The sequence below is a fragment of the Olea europaea genome, chromosome 6, assembly GCF_002742605.1.
Source record: "Olea europaea var. sylvestris chromosome 6, O_europaea_v1, whole genome shotgun sequence".
NCBI lineage: Eukaryota > Viridiplantae > Streptophyta > Magnoliopsida > Lamiales > Oleaceae > Olea > Olea europaea.
In genome coordinates this window covers 15,996,282-16,023,635 of record NC_036242.1, presented here as the reverse complement: position 1 = coordinate 16,023,635, position 27,354 = coordinate 15,996,282, and the positions used below count along the sequence as shown (strand labels likewise).

Genomic DNA, 27,354 nt, shown 5'->3' with positions numbered 1-27,354 from the left:
GAACCACTTCAAGCCTATGATGCAAAAGTTAAATTCTCACCTACTCAATGCAAAATGTGTGTGTGTGTAGAATCAAGTGCAACATTGTATATTAATAAGTTGATCCAATTCTCGACATTGAAAGTCAAATATTTCCTTACTTCGCTCGTGGGATTTGCATACCCCAAGCTTTTTTTCCCCAATGGTCTAATCTAAGGTGGATTTATAAATCAGTACTCTTTACCCTCTCTAGTTTAGTTAGAATTTACTAATTCAACATATCAACAAATGAGATTCTCTTTATTTTTTATTGCTTTAACCTCTAAGAATCAATTAAGTTACAAATCCCTTATCAAAGATCTAATCCCCTAAAACAAGTGTTCGGGGCTTAATCAACACATGCGGTGAGTCTTTTGTTTTATAACTTGCTTTTTCAGATATGTGTATTTTTTTTAATCTTATGTGAGATCAACTCTCTATTAAGCTTTCTAAATAATCCCTATAGCAAATTTTAGACCGATGACTCCAAAATCAGACGATTTTAGGGCATTAGGTTTTAAACCCTTACAAGTTTAATTACTCAAGTTATAAAGGCTACGAAGAGACGTTTCGTAATGAAATTATTATAGTTGTCCTCATTGAGATCTTTTGAGGGTAGCTTTACAACAACGTAGTTTTTTCCCTTTTATGCAGTGATTAGTGTAATGCCCATAATTAAGTACTCATTCTCGAAAATCAACATCTAACTTAAGGTTTTCACCCAATTTTCATTCTATTGGTCTTGGATAGCCCACACAAAACTTAGCATACATGGAATCCACATTTATTTCCAAGTTTTCCTACAGACATTCTAGATTTGGTTTAAGGATATAATAATGTTTAGTGGTAAGTTGGATTTAACAACTAAGTTCTCTATTTCGTCACTATAAACATAAATCAACCTACTCATGTACAACGCTACAATCAACTCACGTGCATAAATATTTTTCATTTCACATAAATAAGCAAAAAATTTATTCAAACACATAACTTATCCATAATTCATAAACCAACACATGTTCTCAATAATATACATCAGTGTCGACAAGGCTATCTAACTTACACAAGCATGCAAAACAAGTTATTATTACTATTTTTTTACTTTTAAAAACAATGCACAAAAATAAAAATAAAAAATGCACACAAAAAAAATTAGGCAACTAGACAATTTGTAATATACTCCCTCCAAATTTAAACAATACACTGTCCCCAATTTGAAATTAAAAGAAAGGAATAGAACTTACCTAATTTGTCTAAATTGCCAATGACGGTCTGGTGCTATGACATTGAATTTGATGAATGCTTCTTCTAGCTTTCCCCCCCAAACTTGAGATTTATCTTGTTTTCTCCACCGCAATGTCATGTTCCTGAAAAATCAAATTTTAGCTATTAAATAAATGAAACATGAGTTACTTAGCTCAAATATCTAATAACCATCTTGATTGCTGAAAAACCTAAGAAGAGATGGGATATGGCTGATAAATTCCTAAATAAACTCTCAAATAATATAAAAAACAATATAAATAAAAAATGGAAGCTTCGGTTATCTTCCAAGAAGCGCTTCTTTAACGTTATTAGCTTGACATAACCAAGGTATCTGCATTGAATCTTCAGGTGGCACTTCTCTTTTGTTTCTAAACTTTACCCTTGGCTTTGTATTCTTCTTCATTGCAGCATGGCCAATAGATTTGAATGGTTTTAACTCCGGTGTAGCGTCCAAGACTTCCTTGTGTTTGACAATGTTTGAAGGTTTCAAACGCTTTTCCACGTAGATCTCCTTTTTGTCAGGTAGAGAAGTTTTATGCTCTAAGACATAATCCACCATTTCATTGGTCCATTTTCCATCTGCAAATGTATTAGACCTTGAATAGTTGAGAGCCATATGTTGTTCTAGAGGGTCATAGAAAAATTTCTTTTTACCTTTCTCATCCCTCTCTACATTGATGAATTGGATCATGTGGCATGTATTGACTTTTTATGGGGCTTTCTTTTCTTATTGGATGTTGAAGTTCACTTGCTCTCCATAAACCCGCGATGTCAACTTCCATTCTGGTACATCAATCAACTCTCTTCCAGTAACCAGGAAAGTTCTCACATTCCTCTATGTCCAACACCATAAGGTCCACTGAAAAGATGAACTTATCGACCTTCACTAATATATATCTTCAATAATGCCTCCGGGATATGTAATTGATTTGCCTGCCAATTGCAAGGAAAGGGCTGTGGGCTTCACTTCTCTAAGACCCAACATTTTGAACATCGATAGAAACATCAAGTTATTGCTAGCTCCAAGGTCACATAGTGCTTTTATCAAATGTGATACTACCAATATTGCAAGGAATGTTAAAGTTGCCTAACTCTTTCAATTTCTGAGGGAGCTTCTTCTGGAGAATGGCCCTACATTCTTCTGTTAGCTTAACTGTTTCAAACTCCTCCAACTTTCTCTTCTTTGACATCACTTCTTTTAAGAACTTGGTATAGTTAGGCATATAGGCCAAAGTTCTGCAAAAGGAATGTTGATATGGATTTTCTTGAAGACCTCCAGGAACCTTGCGAACGACTCATCAATTTTATTCCTCATGAATCTCTATGGGAATGGTAGCTGGGCTTCAAGATAGGTGGGTTGTCTGGAAATGAGATTGAGTAAGGCTTATGAATCTCTTTTGTTGCCTCTACTTCAGTCTACTGCTCTTTAATCTACTTCTTCTCTGTAAGTATGGGATCTGGTGTAGGCACCACAATCTCTTTAGGCTTGCTTTCTTCGACTTCTTTACCACTCCTTAGGATGATAGCATTACAGTGCTCCATTGGGTTAACCTCTGTGATATTGGAAAATTTTCCTTTCTGTTAGGAATGTATCACAGTTGCTATCAGACCAAGTTGTACCTCTAAAGTTCTTCACTGTTGTCCCCAAGTTGGTCATATGTATTTCAATGTTCTCGAGTTTTGACTCATCTTTGTTGAACCTCGACATGGTCTCTGAAATGAAGGTTTCTAATATATCCTCTAGTGATGGCTTTCCTTCATATGACGGAGTATTGTATACAGGTGGGGGTTGTAGTGTATTCGCATTATTACCATAAGAGAGGTTTTCATGGTTTTGCAGTCCTGAATGGTATTAGTTTGCTGAGTAGTTTCCTCCCTGATTGAAGTTTTTACAATTCACATATTGGACTTGCTCTTTCTCTAACTTAGACGCATCGTATGAAGTGGAGGCAGCCATGATAGAATCTAATTTCTTCTAAGTTCTTTGTGATGTCAATGCAACTATTTGATTTGTGAGAGATGACATTTGAGCTGCAAGGGCAGTAATGAGATCCACTTCATAAAGACCAACAACTTGCTTTGCACTTGAATGCTTACTTAGCCATTGATAGCTATTAGCAGCTATCTCATCCAGTAATGAATAGGTAGCATCTGCCCTCTGGGATATCAGTGCACTCCCTGCTGCAGCGTCTACTGCTGTCCATGTTTGACCATTCAACCCATTGTAAAAGAGTTCGATTTGCATCCAATCTTGATAACTACGTTGGGGCATCTTTTAAGTAGATCTTTGAATCTCTTCCAATCTTCATAGAATGGTTCGAAGTCAGCTTGAACTAACCAATGTCACTCTGCAATTGAGTTGCCTTGGAATGAGGAAAGAATTTGGTGAGAAATTTCTGATCCAATTCTTTCCAAGTTGTGATAGATCCATATGACATAGACTGGAACCATGCTTTGGCCTTATCTCTTAAAGAGAAGGAGGATAAACGGAGTCTGATGGAGTCTTCAGTAACAACATTCATTTTGACTGTATCACAAATTTCCAGTAAAGACCCCAGATGAGCATTTGGGTCTTCTGTTGGAACTTCCCTAACTTGATTTTGCTGTACCATATAGATTAGCCAGGCTTCAGTTCGAAATTATTTGCAGCTATTGTTGGGTGTGTAATACCGAAGTATTTCTCATTGACAATTGGTCTGATGTAGTCCCTTATCACCCTTTGTTGAACATTTTGATTGTGTTGATTTGCTATTGGTGGATCTTGTTCCGCCATTGGTTCATAATTGTGTCTCTAAATACCTCTTGGAAATCTAAAAGTTCATTTTGGTTTAGGACCAATAGGTAGTATACCAACGCTGCTCGATCTTATCATAAACCTAACACAAGCGACGCAAAACAAAAGAAATCTAAATTAAAATAGAAATTACTTGGTAATAATAAGTACTATAATTATGTAACTTCTACTTTATTTAGATGAATGATTGGTTGAATGAATGTTTTAAACTAGTATAACATGATTTGTTGTGACAAAGTTGATGAATGCAAATTATCAAGATGAGGAAGCCTAGGGAATGATTTTACCTAACTCTCAATTATGATTCAATAATTTTCAATTATTCCAGTTAATTTTTCCATATTTAAAAGCAAGAACCCTAATATATTTCTTTCTCCTCTTTTGAGGGTCGACTAGAAATTAATTCTAGATTCCAATTCCAATAGCTTTATTCCTATTTAAAATCAAGAATTTATCAAAATCATGGTTATTTTATGAAATAAGCTTCATGGATCCTATACTTTCTCTCGAAACCCATAAAATTTATGTTGTGTCAATCTTATGATCACGTTTAAATTCCCATCTCTCAAGTGCCGGAATTGAATAGCATCAATTCATTCAATTATTGATCAAGTAATTGAAAGTATTAAATTCATGACAGAATTAAATATAAGTGAAAAATCAAAAGAAATAATTAAGATAACATTAAACTTAATCTCAAGTTTGACTACATCAAACCCTAGATAAATTATTTAGTTTATGATGTAATCTATGAAATTCACACAGTTCATATAAACAACATAAAGAAGATGAAAAAACTAGTTTTGTGGACATATCTTCAATTTTTTTCCTTGATGTTGTTCTGGCTTCCTTTTGATTTTTTCAATCTTGCCCCCCTCGAATTCTATCAAAAATAGGTTTTTGATGTTGTATTTATAATGTTTTGGGGTCTTGGATGAATTAGGGTCGAATTGAGCCAAGAAAATAGTCCAAAAACATTAAAAGATCATTTCTTGCATGGCTGGCACCTTGGCGCCACTATAGCGGCACTGCGGTGAAAAGGCAGACTACAAATCCTTCAATATTTTTATTATAACTTTTTCTCTCGCTGTCCAATTGAGGTGATTCGAGATGCACAGGAAAGATAACTCAATGGACTACAATTTTCTTCAGACATAATTCTCCAATTTGATCGTTTTATATGACAAAAATGGGTCTCAATATGAGACTACAACTCTAGAGTATAACTTTTCGGTTGGAAATTGATTTGTAATCATATTTTAACTAAATTTGCTCTCTTTGACATCTTTCTTCATCCAATTTACTCCTAGAACTCTTGGATCTTCATTGCTAGGTTTAACACAACTTTTGATTATTTGCATTTTAGTCCCCGAATTACAATTTGGCCCATTTCTCTAATTTTTCCAACTTTTGCTTATTTTTCAATTTCATCAACCTATATCACAATATCAAAAAATACATTAAAATGCTTTAAAACTCATAAGAATTAGGTAAATATCAAGTTTAGATGGTATTTAAAGTGTTAGTGAAATACACTCATCATGTTCGGTTTTTCATATTGTCTTAGTTGGGTGACCAAAAATCCCAACATAATCTAGTTTAATCCACTTTATTTGTGCATTTGAAATCAAGACTTGAATTTCCCTGTTAAGGTGACGAGACTTTGTGGCCATATTGAAGATTCAGAGAAGATGATTTTGAGTGAGACTCCTGTTTAACTTTGTTGAATTTGCTTTTAACAGTTTTTTGCTTTTCTTTACTTCTGAAGGCATGGTTTAAACAGTCTTTTAGCCTTTTAGTTTTTAGCTACCAACTTATGATAAGAATTTTCCATTCATTTGTTTGTTTAGTTTTTAACCATAGCTTAAAAAAAAAAAATGTTTTGGAGCCAAAGAATGATTAGTTTGGAGGAGAGTATTTATACCATTTCATGCTTAATACGATTTTACATGTTCTATATTCAAGGGAAAAAATTTAAATCTTTTATTTCTATAAGATATTTGTCATGATTTTTATTTTTATTTTTTTAGTATTATCATGTCATGTTATCATTTTCACAATTTTTATGCAAGGGAAAAAAAAAAAAATGTTTTGGAGCCAAAGAATGATTAGTTTGGAGGAGAGTATTTATACCATTTCATGCTTAATACGATTTTACATGTTCTATATTCAAGGGAAAAAATTTAAATCTTTTATTTCTATAAGATATTTGTCATGATTTTTATTTTTATTTTTTTAGTATTATCATGTCATGTTATCATTTTCACAATTTTTATGCAAGGGTCAGATGAGAATATGAGAAGAAGAAATGACTATATATTCATCTTCATATTTGCTTTGTGGCTTGTTTCACATTTTTTTTTTAAAGAATCACATTCATTGGTAAAAACTTGGCATATCAACTATGACGTTCTTGGTCCCAAAGCATGGTGAACTCGTTTGTATAATGAAAACCAAAATTGTAAAAATTTAAACAAGAGCACAAGGTTTTTTACCCTGAAAGGGTCCAGATATTTAGTCAATGACCTACTTACCCGTTGAACATTTGTTAAGAGCTATAGCTCTAAATCTACTAAGATCAAACAAGAAATTGTACAAATGTATGAAGAAATTAGGGATTTCTTCAAGTTCTTTCCAACCTCTCCATACTTAAATCAGTAACTAAAGCAACTTTCAGATATCTCTTACAGATTGTATTAAACAATCCTCAATCTCACCAAAAATAGAGATTACATCACAAAAACGGAGAGTTCAAAATTTTTAGAGAAACCCTAATTCACATAAAGAGAAAGAACTTTCGAGAGAACAACAATACAGTAAGTGACCCCCAAGAAAATGAAACGACCAAGATAATATCTATCCATATGAACCGGTTCAAATCTAGGGTAGTAATTAAGCCAGGTTTATGGCATATCACAACCAACTATTGAGGCAAAAGCGTATAACCAAAAAAATGAGTTTTATAACTGGGCCAGATTTATTTTCAAAAATTTAATCAAATTTTCATTGTTTGAAAGATTCAAGCATCAATTTTCATTGTTTGAAAGTTTGAAAATAATCAGATTTTGTTTTAAAAGAAAGGTCCATATTTTTCTTGAAAAATCATCTACTATTAGTAGATAGAACATAAATCTACTTAAGGTGTTTACAGAAGCTAGACCCCATAGGCCAGCATGTAAATATTTTGAAATACAAGTGCATTTATGAATTCCAATTTTGAAAGGTAGTATTTGCTATTTTCCAATTATATAGTCTTCACAAAAATCTAACTTTTCAATGTTATTATTGTCAAACATCCAAGTTTATTCAAGAGAATGAACACCTTTTCAAAATTGTGGCCAAGTTTTTTATGTCAGATTAGAGATTAATTAGAGTTAGAATTTATAGCTACAGAGCCACAGCCTACTAAAGGTTCTGCATAGATAGTGTGAATTCCATTTACCTTAGGAGAGGTGATGACTTCTTTATTGTCATCATTCAATTTTATGAGGCCTTTATCAATCATTGTGTTGTATTTGTCATCTAATTCTCCCAAAGAGATTATATTTCTTTTGAGTTTAGGCACATATCTGGTGTTATTTAACTCAAGTATATAGTTGATATTTAACACCAGTTTTAAATTTCCAATTCCCTTAATCTGACAACTCATGTCATTTTCAATTTGAATTTGTCCTCCATTTAGATCAGCAAATTCAGAGAATCATTCATTAGTGGGACACATGTGGAAACTACAACCTGAATCAAGAACCCATTCATCTAGGTCTCTTCTAGGTGTATTAGTAAGGACAACACCAAAAATGTTAAATTCATTTTTACAAGCAATAGCTGCAAAGCAATATAGACTGTTTCTTTCTTTTGAGTCGGAAATTTTCTTGAAATAGTCCTTTATTAGATGTCTTGTCTTTCTACAATAGTAACACTTCCTAACTTGATTCTTGGTTTTAATCTAATTTTTATTTCTATCTTTGTATTTTGGTTTCTAGAATCGACCTTTATTGGAAGAGTTAAAATTATACAAATTTTTCTTCTTACTTTGGTTTTGTTTCTCTTTTACATGTAGCCCTTCACAAATTTTAGGATATTTGAACTCAGTTTTTAGTTCAAGTTCTTTATTCCTTAAGGCAGAAATTATGATATCAACTGTAAGATCTGTCACCCATATTCTAAAGCATTTCTAATGTCCCTATATTTTTCACTTAGTAAATTCAACAGGCCAACAACTTGTTGGTTATCGGAAATTTTCTCATCACAGTTAGTTAAGTCTTGAATCAATTTTGTGTATCTATTAATATTTTCTTCTAAGCATTGAGATGTGTCAAATCTGAAGTTATGAAACTGCCTTAAAAGGTAACACTTATTAGGCATAGTTTTAGTTACGTACAACGGTTCTAATTTAGACCATAGTGTCTGGGTATCGGTGGTTTCACCAACTTTCCTAGTCACACTATCAGGGAGATGAAAAAATATAGAATCTCAGGCAATTTCATCTAATTCTTTTCTCCTATAGGCACTAATTTTTGTAACCCAAGATCCACTAAGAACACTAGCACATCTTTGTTGTAATAATAGTGTCTTCATCTTCTAGAGCCAGAGACTAAAGTCTCCAGTACCATTCCAAGTTGGAACTTCAAATTTTTGTATAGTAGACATATTGACAAATATGCTCACAAAATTACAAGTATACAACACACAGAGTATTTTTAATTCAAGAAGATTAGCAGTGTTACAGTGAATATTAAGAACATAGTAAGACAAGTGTAACTAATTGTATCTACTTATCATGCAATTCACAAAATCATAGAGATTAGAACTAACAGGTATAGTTTTTAATTTGAAATAGGCTTAAGGAATCGTAACCTTGGATTCCACTACTCCCTTAGATTCTCATATCCTCACAAGCGATCTTGGACAAAGGAAAGTAATGGCAGATTACTTACCTTAACAACCAATTTTAGAATTAACAAGAACAACTATCAACTTTAAAAAAGGGAGAGTTCAGAAGATACCAAAGTCTGAAACCACAAAGTTTCAGAGTGAAGAGTGCAATAAAAAATTACCAAAGTTGAACCAAGAACCCTAATACAGGCATGGGAGCTCAACAAATCACAATGACTTAGTAACACTGAACAGTAGAGCCGATCCTGTGATTCTCAGGGCCTGAGGTGAAGTCTGAAAATTAGGCCCACCGGCGAAATCAACGTGAATGCAAACTTCAACAATGTATTATGCGACCCATTACTAACTTGAAAAACTAACATCAAAACAATAACCAAATATATTATAGAAAATTATCCAATGATAAAGTATCATGTAGCATTATGTAAATCATTATGTAGGCCTTGATGTACATGTAACATGCTCCAAAGCAAATAAGTACAAAGTAGATTTCTACTAAAAAAATTTGCCACCTGCCACAACATACCACCACAACCACATGGACCCAAACCTATCAACCTTCAATCACACATCTAACAGCACTGTTGTAGCCACAAAACTACCAACCAGAATAAAAAACTTCCCCCACAATGTCTTTACAAGACTGAAATCAGAAGTTTAAACAAAATGTATTATTTATCTACCTCAATACATATGAATTAAACTAACGCATGCCAATTGAATATCATCAAAAAATGGACATCAGAGTTTATTTTCCCTTTCCCTTTTCTTCTATAACCAAGAACACAAATATTACAAATTATAATACAGAACAGAGAACTGAAATTCTTCACAGAAACAAATATGTGAAAACTTCAAATAAAGGTAGCACAAAAAGGCCCATCTTACAGATATTGTTACTTGCTCTTCAACTAGCTAGGTGGCTCGGAGACTTATTAAACATCGTGTGCCACATGAAATCCCGGGACAGCACCATTTCAAGATCCATTTCATTCCAATTGTGCAAAATGTCGAACCTGATTGATGGTGAATCCAACCAAGCCTATCCAGGATCATTAAAATCACAGGTTGTGTGCTTTAACATCCGCCTCTACTCTCCACCACATACATCTTAAATCACTCGGGAAAATCCTATCAAATGGGAAAAATATTAATGCAGGAATTCCAATAATTTTCAGACAAAAGCAATAAATAGTACACCCAAACTTTACCCTCCGCTTTCAATTTCATTTCATGGATTGCAAAAACTTAGAGAATGCCCATTAAAAAGTATTTATTATTTACTTTGACCCACATGTCTCACCATTTTGAAAAAGTCTACGCTGAAAACGGGGACATCAACTGCGGTGGTGGATGGCTTTCGAAAGCAGAGGCTGGTCGTTGTGAGGGTTGTGGCCAAGGGTGGCGGAAGGGTGGTGGTGAGGAAGAGAGACAGGAGGCCAAGCAATGGAACAGAAGAAAAGCTCCAGAAGAAGGCCATTCTGGCTCAATGAAATTGTAAATAATGAGAAAAATAAGGGAAAAAACCTGAAGCAACCATTGGAGGTGGAGGAGAGGTTGAAAATTATTAGACAGAGATTAGGGAAATTGTGGGGAAGAGAAAAACCTCGGACCATTTTCTTATTAAAGAATGGAGCAGAACATCATGCATCAATATAAATATTCTTAAATGAGTACAGTATATTCACAAATAGAAAATTACAAATGTTAAGGAAGTTTTGTCCATTTCATGATTAGTAGGAAAATCAAAACGTCTTTTTTGTGACTGAGAAATTTTGTCTTCCTTGGATTTATGACTTGACTCTTTCTCTCAATGAATTGTCTCCCATTTTTCATTAGTATTTACTATTTACTTTGTTCAAAGTAATTTAGCCCCTGTTTGATGTCCATTTTTTAACAGGATTTACTATTTACTCTTTCTTCATATTTACATAACTGGACGTTGTTCAAATTTTTCGAATTGGACAATAAACTTCATAAAAATGCTTCCACAATTTATACAAAAGCCATATGATGTTTACATCATGTCTTTAAATGTAAATGTAAATTTCAATTGAGACATTTTGTCAAACACCTTGATGGTATCATAGAAAATCAAAGGGAAAGAGCACCATTTAATTCTAGAGATAATCCAAAATTTAATGACAATTTGTTTAATGTAAACCAAAAAACTACTAAAATTCAAAGTTCAACCTCAAAAATAAAGTGTATTCAAAATTACCTTCAAATTTTCGAGTGTAATTCTTGAAGTTTGAATTTCTTTCTATACTCCCAGAATTTCTCTTTGATGACTTTGATTCATGATATTCATTTACCTACTTTGACCATTGATAAAATCGACCAAATATCGATAAAGATTTGCCAAATTCACGCTTTTATAGAGCAAGAAAAGCTTTTCGCTCAAAATTTGCCCCAAAATCACCCAATCGTCCCAAGGCCAACTCTCGTTAAAACTACGAAAATGCAACAGCATTAAATTGGTGGGTAAGGTTTTCTCTCTACAAGAATACTGAGTCCAAGTCGGAGTCGGAGTCAGGAATGACGGTTTCTCAAGAGTTTACTAATGCAAGGATTCCCCCTTCTAATTTGGGTTTTTGTTGTGGGTGTCAATGTTTTGAACGTAATTAATACGATAATAATAGTTTAAGTCAATTTTAAGGTATTAATCAAATACTTAATTTTTTTAGGGTATTGTACCTAATTATCCCAAAATTAAAAAAAAAAAAAAAACAGAGCCCCCTTAGATTTTGGGCCATTGTTCAAAGAAAAAAAAAATTGGGCCAGCAATATGAGGCCCCCTTAGATTTTGGGCCTGAGACGCAGGCCTCATCTGCCTCTAGGCAGGATCGGGCCTGCTTAACAATGAGTCAAGCACTTAGCAAGAATTGGAGTGAGGTAACTCAAATTCGTTAAAACTTAGTATGAGTTGTAAGATCCATCGGGACTTAGCAGTGAGTCAAAACAATAATTTCTAGAACTCAGCATAAACAATAGATCCGAATGCAAAAAAATGAGTTTGGAGGGTTTTAAAAAAATGAAAAAACCAGATCGCTTTTTATTTCTCAAAGAGTAAGTGATTCCATAAAAACTTTGAGAAACTAACCCCAACATCACAGAGTTGTTACAAGGTGATCCAACCAAAGGTTGAACTGAGAGTAGATCAGAAACCAAGGATTTCAGAAAACTAATTTCTCTCAAAAATTTCTTGTCCTTTTAAAATATCAATCTGCAAATTTGTAAAGTATTAAAAAAATTAGAATGCGCTTTGATACCACTTTTCGGTCCCACAACGTAGCGAACCCATTTGTATAATGAAAACCAAAATTGCAGAAATTTAAAACAAGAACACAAAGATTTTTCACCAAAAGGGTCGGATGTTTAGTCAATGATCTACTCACTTGTAGAGCATTTGCTGAGAGATTTAACTCCAGATCCACTAAGGTCAACCAAGAAATCGTACAAATGTATGAAGAAATCAGGGATTTCTTCATGTTCTTTCTAACCTCTCTATACTCAAATCAGTAATCAAAGCTACTTTCAAATATCTCTCACAAATTATACTAAACAACCCTCATCTCACCAAAAACAGAGTTTACATCACAAAGACGGAGAGTAACAAATTTTTAAAGAAACCCTAACTCACAAAGAGAGAGAGAGAGAGAGAGAGAGAGAGAGAGAGAGAGTTTTTCAGAGAACAACAATACAGTAAGTGATCGCCAAGAAAATGAAACAACCAAGTATAATATCTACCCATATGAATCGGTTCAAATTTAGGGTCGTAATTAAGCCAGGTATATGGCATATTGCAAACCACTATGGAGGCAAAAGCGTACAACCAAAAAACGTGTTTTATAATTGGGCCAGATTTATTTTCAAAAATTTAAGGAAAAATTTCATAAGTAAGACTTTAAGTTTACCCATTTCAAAATCAAGAAAACAAGTTTCAAACTTCAAAAAGCAAATTTTTATTAAAATTTATTTATGATTTAATTAATTATTTTATTGATTAAATATATTTAGATCACAGATGTATACAATTTGATCACAAATTAATAATTTAATTAATCACTTATTATTTTTTGGTCACAAATTATTTTCGATTATAATTCAAAAATTTTGTAGGTCACAGTTTGTTCATCGATCACAAATCAAAAAATTAGTTAGTCACATATTTATTTTTAGTCACAACATATCAAATTATTAGTCAAAAGTTATTTTTCGATCACAAATAAAAAAATTTATAGGTCACAGATCACAAATATTATAGATCATAACTTATTAGATAGTCACAAATTATTAATTTTTTAGATCACACATTATTTCTTGGTTGCAATTTATCTTTTTCATTGGTCGCATATTGTTTATTGGTCACAAATTAGTCAATTCAGTGGTCACAATCAACTAAATAGTCTGTGACCACCACCAACACTTGCGACCACCACTTCAAAGCTGCCTCCAACAGTACCGCCAACCACCACCAGTGACATTGTCCACCGCCACCATTGTCAACATCACCACCACTACAATATCTATAGCACCCACGCCCCATCCCAGCACTCCAAAGCACCATACCACGACCAACAACAACCAGCGACGTCGCCTATCACTACCACCATTGATATCACCACCACTATAACACCAACAGTAATACCACCACCATCATTTGCAACCACAACCATCGACCCGACCATGACCACCAACACCACTGCCGACCACCACGTTAGGCAGCACATCCACCTGCACCACCAACAAAAACCATCACAAACCTCAAAACCATCGCCACTGCACCCTACCCTCCACCCACCTTATAACACCACCGCAAACACCACATCATCAAAACCATCACCGCGCAACACCCCATCTCCATCCATCGCACCACCTCCACTAGCTTTACAAGCACCTTCAGCCATAGCGACGCAATAGAGGCGTGACGCCAACTCCGACAGAGATGCAATCAATTTTGAATAGATGCCCCAATCCACAACCTTTAACACCACATTCATCGCTGCCATGTCAATCGCCGACTGCAGTCGTCGTACCACCATCTTCCCACAGTCATGAGTAGATTTCCACCACCACCATATCTACATCACATCTAAAATCGAAACCACCATCACCACATTCACCCTAGATATCTACCAAATCGCCGACTGCAACCGTCAAACCACCATCTTCCCTATAGTTGCAACTCGATTTCTTCGAGTTGCTGTCGCCACCATGACCTGCAGCGACGGTAGCCACAGTGGTGCTGCTATGATTCGCAATGTTGTTAACCTTGATCTTTGCCGAGAAAGGGTTGAGAGAGAGAGAGAGTTAGGGTTATATTTATTTCATAAAAATATTAATTAAAATAAATTTTCTAATTTTTTGAAATGTTAAACTTCCCCCCCCCCCCCCCAATTTAGAATTCATAATTTTAATGCTAGGATTTTGTGTAATTTCCACAAAATTTAATCAGCCCAATAGGCCAAATATAGTGAGGCAGCCCAAACATTTAACAAGAATACAATAACAAGATGAACATAGTGAAGTTCAAAAAATAAAAATTAAAAAAAGAAGTTGTGGGGTACTGAATAAAGCTTTATTAACAAGACAAGCATTTGAAGATGGACCCCGAGTCATAATACTTGATTCTATGGTTTATGTTAGGATAAGCAAAAAATATTAATTGAAAAAAAGGGCATAATGTACAATCCTTGTTCAAAACTTTTCACGCCAATCAAGCTGTAAGCCATGTAGGACGACCAACAACATTTTCAGCCCATTAGAAGATGATTTGGGTGGAATTTGAAAAGGTATTGTTATTCATGTTGTGGGTTGATATTTCAGGTGTCTTTTAGCTTTTTATAACGAGTAATTTAAAGTTAAAAATTTGAGTAATGCTATAAATTTTCGTTGGTAATTATTATCGTGTTATTTGACCTTTAATCTTAACTATTATGAGGTAGAAGGCCATGTTTATAGAAAATAATATCACAATCTTTCGTATCTTTTAACAACGTCTAATGTCAAATTGTACATTTATCATTATCCTACAAAGAAAATCGAAAAGTTATATTGAAAATATGCCCGATTGAACGACTTTTCGGTAAAAACAAAACCCAAAAAATCACAAAAATCAAACAAACAACAAACCCACAAGAAATAATCTGATTTACGTTCCACATTTTACACTGAAAATCAGGTGAAATAAACTTGGCACCTCTTATCTTTATAACTTGGCAAGATGAAGCCGTCTGAACCTACTCCAACTGCACAAGTTGCATGGATTCTATGGTGCTTACTTATCCATGCGAATATTTTGAATCTAATGCTTGAAGATAATCCAAGGCTAAAAGTCAGCGTCCCTCGCGTTCGATCTGCCACTATCTGCTGCCACAGCTCACCCGACAACTTCAAGGCCGCGCCGCCTATATTGCCATAAAGGATTGTTGTGTTTTTTGGCTCTTGATAGAATGGAAATAATAATATCACGTTGCCTATATTTTGTTCCTGTTAGTAAAATTCCACATCGCTTCAATAAGAAAACAATAATCAACATGAACTTTTGCTACCATTCTTAAACAAGGTAAGAATATGGAACCAAACTTAACCCTCATTTGAGCCCTATTTTAACAATAAACAAATGAGTTTTGTAATAATGATTTTTTGGAGATTGTGTGGTTAGGAAATAAGAAAAATTTTGCCCCGTTTGGCTCCCATTAAATTAATTTTTATTTTTCCCTCCTATTTTTAATCACATAATTTTTCATAAAATAATATTATATGTAGTGACGGATATAGACATTTGAAGTTAGTGGGACACAATCAAATTTATAAAAAAGTTACTAAAAATTTAATATATTTGATATCTTATTACAATTGTTCTCTACGCGTTCAAACGTTCCGTAATTATATCATTTTCAATACTTTAAATGTAGACTTGCATTTAATCTGCATTTAAAGAACTTTTCTATACCTGATACAAACAATCAATTAAAACAATCAATTCAAGAGAAAAAAATAGTCCGTTTATCAACAATAACAGATTACCAAAAACAATCAATTCAATTGTTGTTTGGTAATGGAATGATTCTCTTCTTTCATCGTGATTTAAAACATAAATAATAAATAAAAAATTAGAAAACCACTAAAGTTGGTGGGTCTCTTGACCCCCTAGGACCCAATGTTGGTCCACCAATGATCATACGTAAATTGAAAACTTATTGTTCTTTTTCAACCATTTTCATTCTCCAAAAAAAATAAAAATTATTTTGTCCATTAACATTTGAAATAATGGAAGCCAAACGAGGGCTTTGGTCTACGTGAAAATTATTTAGTTAAAAGACTGTGTGGTTAAAAAAAAATTTGAGGAATTATATATTTTGAGATGGCTTAGTATGTTATATTGCTCAAAAAAGTTCAAAAAAGCAATTGGGATACATTTAGGCCATATTTGAGTTGCATTATTTGGAAAAAATACATTCTTAAAAAGTGATTGACATCATTTCAACCACACATTTTTTAATAAAATAACATTACAAGCAAGTCCAAAACTTTTTCTTATTTTTAACCACATATTTTTTATCAATCTACTATTCTAAAATACATTCTTTAAAAATAATGTAACTCAAACACGTACTAAAGTCAAATGAGCAGTCGGTTTTCAAAGTTAGTGTTCCCAAATTGGCACGTGTTAAGGGTAAAATATCAAGCCCCTTGAATATAGGGACAACAATCAATCGTGTTCCCAAATTGGCACGTGTTAAGGGTAAAATATCAAGCCCCTTGAATATAGGGACAACAATCAATCGTGTTCCCAAATTGGCACGTGTTAAGGGTAAAATATCAAGCCCCTTGAATATAGGGACAACAATCAATCGTGTTCCCAAATTGGCACGTGTTAAGGGTAAAATCTCAAGACCCTTGAACATAGGGACAACAATCAATATTTTTAAGTAGTTGGAGTATTCTTGTTAAGAGAGCTAACATTTTAAGATAGAATTCACACAATACCTGGTAATTCACCGTTATCTGCATGGCATCGAAGTAAAACCCAACCTTGTGGTTTGGATTTCGATCTGTTACATTGAAGATTATATTGGCATTTGCATATCCAATTTCTTGGCTGAAGCTTGGGATCGAAAATTCATGTATGTGAAATCTGGGCCGGTGAGGACGCAAACTGAGCCACAAAATGAACGCGATAAGGCCTAGAACAAAGAGGATGAACAAAAAGATGCTGCAAATAAGCTTGGTGATTCTGGCGGTTAGACTTTCTTTCACACGGTGGGCGTAGTAACGAGCTGTGTGGTGCCGCTTCATGGCGCGGGTTCTGGTGGTGCTTTGGATCGGTATCTGATCACCAGACCTCATTTTTCCGGCTCGTAACGGATTATGAGACAGGAAGACTTAAGGGCTATGATAACACGTCCTATTATATGCAGTATCTACTATCTTAGTCTCTGTTTGATGGCCATCATTATGAAAAAATAATGTTTTGGACAGTATTTTTCGGAGAATATGTCGTTAAAAAGTTTTTGAGTTTACGTATAAAATATTTATTGTGTAATTAAAAATGAGTACGAGAATTAAAAAGTTTATTTTAAAAGGATATAAAGCGGGACTTAATCTACATTTATGATGCTGGACGTCTATTTATTATATTAGTCTAGAAATGTGTTGCCCGGGCCAAAAAGGGAACATATCAGAGATACGTTTAAGCTTTTTGCTTGTGGAAGAAAAGAATAATGGATCTTCATGAATAATGAGTAGCAAATTTACGTGGGAATCAAGATTGCTGAAATATTGTCTGCTACATGATATTGAAGAAAATAAAAATAACGTGGGTTATGAAAGGTAAGCAAATACATGATTCTAGTATAATTTGTTTGTGGTGGTGGAAGGTGACGGTGGCTTTTGGATTTGGTTCTGGAGTTGGGAAAGAATGGGATGGTGGTGGATGGTTTATATCTTGATTTTTCTTTTTTAATTTAATTATTAATATTTATTACAATTGTGTTTTTTGTTGAAAAATATAAAATTACAATTTTAACCTTTTTAAAATTTGTCAAAATGTTAGTCAATGTCAATTCTCTGAAAAAATAACTATCAAACTAACATAAATCATCCATTTGAATTTCAAGTGAGAGTTTTTGAAAGGTTAGCACCACGAGTGGTACAAATTAAAGGTTTGAGTCAAGTCTGCATAAAAGTTATAGATTTGGTATCGTGACTGCAATTTTCCCTAATATTAATTTAAAACTACCATAAACAAAACTTTAATCAAAGGAAAAAATCTAATACAATCATATAATACTAAGAGCATCTCCAAAAGATTGTTAAAACATAAAATGCTCTCTAATATTAATTTAAAACTACCATTAGCAAAACTCTAATCAAAGGAAAAAATATAATATACTCATATAATACTAAGAATATCTCCAAAAGACTCTTAAAATATGATATGCTCTCTATTTTAAAGAGTCAATTTTTAAAATCATTCTCTAATAAACTCTTTAAATTGATATTTTAATTTAGACAGTGAGTTTGGGAGATTAAAGAGTCAATCTTTAAAATCATTCTCTAATAAACTTTTTAAATTGATATTTTAATTAGAGAGTGAGTTTGGCTCTCCCAAACTCACTCTCTACAATTAAATGCATTCAATAGATTTCAATTTTCAATGAAGGAAAATAACATAATAATCTGAAGAAAAATTACTTAAAATAAAGATGGGAAAAAATGATAAATATTTTTCGAGAGTAGTGAAATTAAGTGTTAAATATAAAGAGCACGTTGAAGTGCTGCAAAATTTTTACTCTTTAATTTTATAGATGTTCTCTAAATGATGAAATATGCTCGTTAAAAACGAAGAATCTCTTGGAGATACTCTAAAATCGTAAAACTCGGAAAATTTTTGATAGTTTGCATACATCATGCATACTGCATCACCAATGTCCTCTAATTATTAACCGACTTAAGTACCCCTACATTCAAGTTATTGACTATGGAAATTTGGCCGCTCTCTCCCCTTCACCCCTATCCTTTTTTGCTAGTGGATGGCCTACATACTCACCCACTGGCCATTACCAATAGGTCATTTGAGTTAGATAAGCTTAATAGATCTATCTTCGATTCATAAGGAACCCACAAGTCCCCAACGGGTAAACTATTGTGGGAACTGTATGAGCCAGTATTGGTCAAACTCACTCCAACCTTTTATAACACAATCTCGCTCGGTCCCCTTCCATAAACGGATGTCTCATTGCATTTTGCTACAGATCATCTTGATATTATAGATCCCATGACATGTGTCACTCTACATTTCGTTGATTTTTCGTCACGTGAACATGATGGAAGCCTCTATAAATACCTCACAGCATTAAAGGTAAATTCTAAGTGCATATTTTAAGTCCTTTCTTCGTTTGTTCCTTACTTAGATTCTCTATAAAATTTTACTCTTCAAAGTAGTAATTCTCATGCTGAATGGGAAAAGAGATATTTAGTAATGCCCTTAATTGTAGGTATCAGGATAGATTGGAACATCGTCAGGGAGAAAAACTTGGTTGTTATAAAAAGGCACTCAATTATATAAAACAAATTCAACTATTGAAAAAGAGGCTTAATGATGTAGAATCAAGTAAAGAACTAAGAGAAAGAGAAGCACACAAAAGAAGAAGAAGAAATGTTTTCAACAAGCAATTTAATTTTCACCAAATGTGTTGTCTACCTTTGCAAGTTTCATTACAAACCAATATATAAAAAACAAATCCCAAAGTAAAGGGTCTTTGGACTAATCCAATAGTACAAGCCCAACTAAAGAAAGCATAAATAAGATAGTTCACTACAATAAAATAAAAGATATCCTCGTCAATTCTCTCAAGTGGGAGAAAAAACTCAACTCTGTTGAGTGAATAAAACACAAAAAAATAGACTACAATCAATATTCCAATCATAAGCTAAGTGTTTGCACAAGCTTCTTCCAAGTCCCATAAACACACGTAAGTGGAGGTTTGAATATAGTGTCCCCATCGACTCCCTCGAGATGGATGGAAAGTGAACTAGCAAAGGAAGATCTTGTTGACTCCAATAAAGCTCCGATAAATCTGATTCAAGCTAATGGAGTGTCTATCTGATAATCTATGTATAGTCAAAATCAAATTGATCTATCCAACAAATAAAAAAGCGCTGAATCTCTCTATCATTGGCCAACTTAATATGTTCATCTAAAATAGCATCAATTTTATCTTTCTGTATTGTGATAGGTGGTATTGGAGTAGAAATAGCAATAGATTCAATCTGGGGTCCACAGATAGAGATAGAAAAGGATCATCGGAGAGACTAAAATGGCTTTTAGAAGCAACTAAATCCTAAAAATTGAAAGATTGAAAGTAGAGTTGTAGCCAAAATGTGATGAAACATCAATGACATACACATTTAGACCAACACGGGCTGGCAACTTTGAAGTAGATCCAAGTAGATGTCATTTCTAATTCGGATCTGGTGGTGGCAATGGGCTAAACAGAGTCGTTTGGCCCCATTACCCATGAGCTCGACTCGTCAAATTGATGAGGTGAGCTCGGGGCTCTAAAAAACGAGGCAAGTCTCTCAAGCTTGGCCCTAGAGCTCGTGGCTTGTGGGTCGAGCCAAGCTTGGCCCACGAGCTCAATCTATTTTTTTCTTTTTTTAATCCTTCCATAATAATTATTGGGAGTTAAAACTGTACACAAATAACTTGTTATATGTATATTTTTTTTTTTAAATCAAGTATCCGAAAAACAAAGAATTAGTCTAACATATCCTCAAATTCTTCCAATATTATCAATCAAGCATCTGCAAGAAAACATGAACCAAACACACTTCATGTGTTAGCAGCACACTTGATTCACGTTGTATGTAATTTGAGGAAATGGATTCTTTGTTTTTGAAAGCTTTCTTTTATTGATGCAAAAATATTTATTTTTCGTTAAATTGAAATATTGAATATACAAAATTGATATGAAGTTTGAAAATTTGAATTGTACGAATATGAAATGTACAAAGTTGTAGAAGTAAAATGTATAAATGATAAATCGATTTGAGATTTGAAATTAGATATGAATTTTCAAATCCACTTTTATTTGTGCTTGGGCCTAGCTAATTATTTTCAAGTAAATAGAGTTAAAATTGTACACAAATAACTTATTATGGGTATAAATTTTTTTAATTCAAGTCTCCGAAAATAAAGAATCCTCAAATTTCAAGTATCGTCAATGAAGCTTGCTGTCAAACGTAATTAATTGACATACCTGAAACTTGAAGATTCTTTGTTTTTCGGAGGTTTTATGCAAGTCTTTTTCTTATGAGGTATGTGCCCACCTGCTTCCTTCATGCAATCAAGATGATTGTAGAGAGAATGAAATAGGTAAACCCATACATTTTAAAGAAAAAAAATAAAACAAATTTTCGAATTGACATGGTAGGCCATCAACAAATTTTCTAATTCCTTGTTCACTGCAAAATTCAATTTCTCCCATTTTGTTTTTTATTTGTCCTTGGTTAATTTTGCATGACATCTAGAAAGACGACGACCAAATTTATGATATTTTTTGCACTCTACCTTGGATTTGTCTAAAGTGTTGGTCACATCTTCTACCTTTGTCTTGAAATTGATTATAATTAGCATTGAAATTTTGATACTACCTACCATCTTTATTGCCTTAACCTCCCATTTTTCTACCTCTACCTTTACATCTATTGCCTCCTCACTTGATGAGCAAGCCTAAGGCTTGCTCATTTGTAGTTGAACTTCTATTCATCTTTTCTTTGTGGATAGATTGTTAGGAATTTACTTAAACATGCACAATGAAAATAAAACAATTTCAATTTCCACTATAATTCATCTTTGTATTTTGATAGGAATTGTGATAAAAGTTAACCTTTTTTTAGATCTGCAAACTCCTTTGCGTTATCTTTGTTCCAGCAACCTGGATCTGTCTCCCACAGCTGTCCACTTGTCCAGCCTCTAATGAATTCTACACAGAGAACAGATAGCAGTCACAAGGATTTTCTTCTCTCGTGCTAGCAAAAATTATGAGATTGTCTACAGATTGAAAACCCTATCCATATATTTATATAAGTCCAAATGGGCTTGGTTTGGTTCGGTCCACTATTTAGTTAACTCATTTAATTAAATTCGGCACGTGAATTAATTAATCAAATTAATTGATTCGGGCCTATATATAACCAACCCAATTAATTAATTTATCCAACGATTGTTAAATTAATTAATTGACAAATTGCAATCTTTCAATTCTCTTTTGTGTGCAACACATTATGTTCCTGATCACGATGCCTAACGATGTGAAATATTATTTTGATCTAATCAAAATTGATAAATTAAAAATCATTTTAATTTATTACAAATTCACACTCGCCGTCCTAGAATAACATCTAGCAATGTATCAGTGCAACACATGTGACGAAAAATGTCATGTGGTATGACAAAACCAAACTTGTTCGTTTACCATGAAACTATAATTCATTCGTCAATATGATACGATCAATTACGAGATATGAAAGTATGTCAATCTCGATTATCAATCATATCTTTCATTCTACTATTAAGTCAACGTGACTCTAAAACTCCTTTTCGACTTATGAGAATACATTGGCCAAATATTTCGTTATTGACTTAATTGAACGACATGCAGATCACAATCTCTTACTATCTAAGAGTAATGAATCCTCTATTGGTCATTCACAACCTTCATATGAATCTTGATACCCGAACGATGTCGTATTAGCGACCCTTGGCAGAGCAACATCCAACAACGTCAAAGCATGACTGTCCTCATACAAGGCACTATGATAACTTCAAGTCAAAGAACCAATTCCACTATTGAGCGTTAGAGATTAACCACTGACAGATAGTTATCCATGTGAAATCTCTTAGCGGGTTTTCAATATTTTGTTCTATAACAAAACATCCACGTATTCATTTAAGTGTCACCACACTTTAACTCGTGAGATTAGCTACTTACTTCACAAGTAAGAAATGCCACACGTGATAATCTATCCGCAATAACGATATCCATATCTCGTTATTACTTACGATCATGGATTATTCAAGATCTAATCATATGTAATTTGCATCTCACAATCAAAACTCCTTGTGATTAACAAATTACTTAAACTTGAATCTTTGGACTCTATTATTTAATATTATTTATTAGAATAATAATTTAAATAAATAATAGATCTTGCCGAAAAATAAATGTATTAAACATATTAAAAGTGTTTACAACATAAATCGATTGAATCTATGGCATAATACTTACATAAATAAGAGGTTGAAGTTCATTAAGAATGCATCTACATCCTTAGTTTCTTTTGTTGAGCAAACAATATAATTAAATTTTGGTACCGAAAACCGAAGTATTTTCTGAACTTCCATATTCTGAACATGAAATTGCATTATGTTTCCTATCCTCGTAATCCTTGCACAATAATTGGTAACAGAGACCATATTTCATTTGTAGAGTCTCGAAGCTTGAAGTATGCACGTTTCAATATTGATAAGCCTTCATATTCTTCATTATTAAATCTCAAATATACTTGGAAGTTTCTTTGCTGAGAATTGCTTCTAGGATAGATCCATTAATGGCCTGGAACAATACTAACCAGCTACTGGTTCTGCTATCCTAATACTAACCACCTGCCAATAATTTTTGGACCTCGGGAAGGTCTCCATCAGCATGCTCCAATTTTCATAGTGACAATCGAAACGAGGAATAGCTGGTTGAACAAAATTATTGAATGTGGTCGAATACATTAAAAACAAATGAAATGGGAGAAAATAAATAAAGCTGCTACTTATGTTTTTACTCTAGGCTCCCAACCAAGCTCTGATATCAGTGACACAAAATAGAGAAGAATTGAATAACAGAATGTAAAAAAGACAAGTGAAACATAAAGCTCTCTTGGATTCTTTAATTGATAATATCAGTGTTCTAAACAGTGAGCAGTGGCCCTACCAGACAAAAACATCTAAGACCTATGCGCTAGTTTAAGGGCTTCCATTGATCATTTTCAAGCTCTCACCTTGGCTGCACCTAGCAAAAACGTCACGTCTAGGACCTATGCGCTAATTTAATGGTCCTTGGCCGCGCCTAGCAAAAACGTCGCGACTAGGACCTATTTGCTAATTTAAGGGCTTCCATTGATCACTTTAAGGTGCGCCAATGCGAGCCTAAGCTTGCCTTGACACGCATTATTATTATTATTATTATTATTATTATTATTATTATTATTATTATTATTGTACACTACACGACATTTTTAATATTTAGGTCAATGGGAATAAAAGGCCTAAAATTTATTAATAATTATAAAATTTTCAACATTTAGGCCAATAGATTGAAAGGACCAAAAAATTGGTTATCCACTTATTGGTCCACTAATTTATAGAGGACATCTCCAAAGATTTTATTGTAAGCTTTCAATGTAAGATAAGAATCCATTTGATTTGGCTTATGGTATATTGTACATTTGGTTTGGCTATAATATATTATATCTTTTATTTGACTATAGTATATTGTACTGTTGTTTTCGATGTAGTGCATTATACTATTACATAAATAGTTATTTATATTTGATTAAGTTAATTAATTATTTTTCTATTTTTACTAATTAATAAAAATTAAAAACTCTTCAGATATTTCAATTAGCACTATTATAATATATTTTGTTCATTGTTTAAAAATATATTTATTTTGCTAAACTTTTAAAACTACAATTGGTACAATAATTTGTATGTATTATAAAATAATTTTTAAATTGATTAAAAATTTAAAATAATATTAAAATAAAAAAGTCTTTTTAAACCTTTTCACACTTAAACCTCGTCTAGACATGCATTGATTGAAATTTGACGTCTACGTATTGCCACACATTACGCTTTTTAGAACACGGGATGATATAGCCTATAAATGGCATTCATTTGGAAGGAAATAATAAACTAACAACCAACTCAACTCTTATAATACACGAATGGATTACCCACTTTGCCAGAAAGAATTGATAGATGAAGTGGTGGCAGAAAATGATTAGATAGAAAAACTGACTGTGTTTCAAATAGTCACTTTCATTCGCAACTAAAAACATTATCTTTCATTAATAAATCCAAAGAGACTAGGACAAAATGACATACTGCTAAAGAAGCTTCCAAACTCAAAACAAATTAAAAAATTAACTTTAATAGTTTCGTACAAAATCAATATAAGAAAAACGACTCTCATAATCAAATATGTGAACTCTTCAAATATTGCTTCACCAATTATATTATCCCATCGTGTCTATTTTTTTCTATCAAACTTAAATAAAACATTTTATTTTCATATATCAACAAGGAAACAAAAATGCTTAACTTTTATCCAATGATATGATCGATCTGCTAGCTGCAAAATAAAATTAAAATAAATTACCAGAAAGAGCAAGATACCAGGGCTATTTTAGGCGTGGTAGAGAAGTGATCCGTGGTCCAGTTGGAATTCTGTACTTTATGTGCAATGTGCAATTACCCACATTCTTCTTCCCCCTCTGGCCAACTTTTTTTTTGGGTCAACTTTTGAATTTTTGGACTTCCATACCTAACATACACTGTAACTTAGCTGATGAATAAAGTATACGTGACGCTTCAGTTTTACACTAGTTGTTAATATGGTGTAAAGTAACTAAAACCTCTTTTATACGAACGTATAGCCTGTGAAGAAAGATGGGTAGACCCGACTTTCTAGAAATGTCAAAAGGTATAGAGTATTTTTGCAAAATGAAAAACATTCTGACTATTAAAGGTAAAGGGTTGTAATCTTGTTTAGCCCTTGTTTCAGCGACGGATCCACGTGCGGTCATGTGGGGTCAAATGACTTCACAAAATTTTTGAAATTTTTTTTTCTTAAACCTAACAACTACCCTCTCCAATTGCCAAACTCAAGCCCACTTATGAACAGCCCAAATCTAATCACTATATCCATAATCCATTTACTCGTTTACCCAAATCTAATCCAACTTATATAATGAGTTCCAATATTCCCAAATCAAATCCCATTTTTTTCCAAATTGCCAATTGCCAAACGTGAGTCATGACTCGTCTTTCTTTTTTCACTCGTCTTTTCCACTTTCTAGTTTTCTCTTCGCCATCGGCCCTCCATCGGGTCATCCTTAAGCAGCTCAGCCCCTGTTGCTACTTGAATACGGACTACAGTGGAAATTTTCATTTTTAACCTCTCAGTTCGAAATATCTGGGTCTGCCCTTGCCTTGTTTGATTCCCATTTTTCAAAAAAATTATTTTTAACCATACATTTTTGAATAAAATAATATAACACGCAAATTCAAAAATTTTCCTTAATTTTTAATTACAAATTCTTCATCAATTTACTATTTAAAATGCATTATTTCCATAAAAATGGAGATCAAACAAGGGCTTATAATGATCCCAAATCATAAGAGTGTAACGTAAAAAAGCATTGTTTAGATGAGCCATACATTAATATTAATCATAGAGCAATAATTGTGGATAAGATTCTCATAGAACCCCACTAAAATCCTCATAAGCTCTCAACTGATTACACCTGAAAGAGTCTCTTTCCATCCACAAAAATGTGACACGCAATTTCTTTCTGAAAATTCTCCTTGAAATTCTCCTCTTCCCTTTCACCCTTACCAGCTTTCTCAATATCAGTAAAAACCCATAAAATTTCTGGCGATATATATATATTTTTTTCCTTTCAGAAACTGAATAAAGAGAAGATGGTCGAACAAGAAAATTTTGGGTCTATTTTTCTTGCCGAAATTCTATCCATAAATGATGCAATGGTAGCAGTTATTTAAACAAAATGAAGTCTGACAAATGAAGCATAATCTTTCTTATCATTCACGACATAGTTCGTACAAGGAAATTGTTTTTTTATCATTGATATTAGCAGATAAAGTTGACTATATAAGGTTTGTTTGTTTTTTTGTTTGATGTGTCGTTTTAGATGAGGTGGTGAAAATTAAAAAGTAATAAAATCCTGATTTAGTACGCATGCTGGTGACACCCGCCAAACATCTCATCACTCTCTTTTTCCCTCTTCATTCCAATCCGCCTTATTTTCTCTTCAACTGCTTTTTTACTTTGAATTCTCTCAGCAGCACAAGGTGGACCAAAACGGCCGAAAACCTAAAGTTAGTTGGTAAAGTCAAACATTTTTCTGTTTATCGTTTTGAGTTATCTTGAAGTTTTTTCATTCATTCGGACTTCCGTTTTAACTGTTTTATTGATGTTCCTCATTCTCGAATTCTCTTTTTCTATATTATTCAGGTATTGTCTTTTTTATATTTCAGATGGACATGGCTTATGAGAATCTGAACACAAGTT

The 27,354-nt window shown here is 33.2% G+C and overlaps 1 protein-coding gene across 1 annotated transcript; it reads right to left on the bottom strand.

Annotated features, from left to right (window-relative positions):
- Positions 1-15,047: 15,047 nt before the first annotated feature.
- Positions 15,048-17,484, bottom strand: LOC111396516 (NDR1/HIN1-like protein 26). The gene is made up of 2 exons (XM_023022933.1): positions 16,970-17,484; positions 15,048-15,466 (listed from the first exon to the last, which is right to left on the bottom strand). The coding sequence occupies exons 1-2, from the start codon at positions 17,327-17,329 to the stop codon at positions 15,155-15,157; spliced, it is 672 nt and encodes a 223-aa protein (XP_022878701.1). The 5' UTR covers positions 17,330-17,484; the 3' UTR covers positions 15,048-15,154.
- Positions 17,485-27,354: the final 9,870 nt, after the last annotated feature.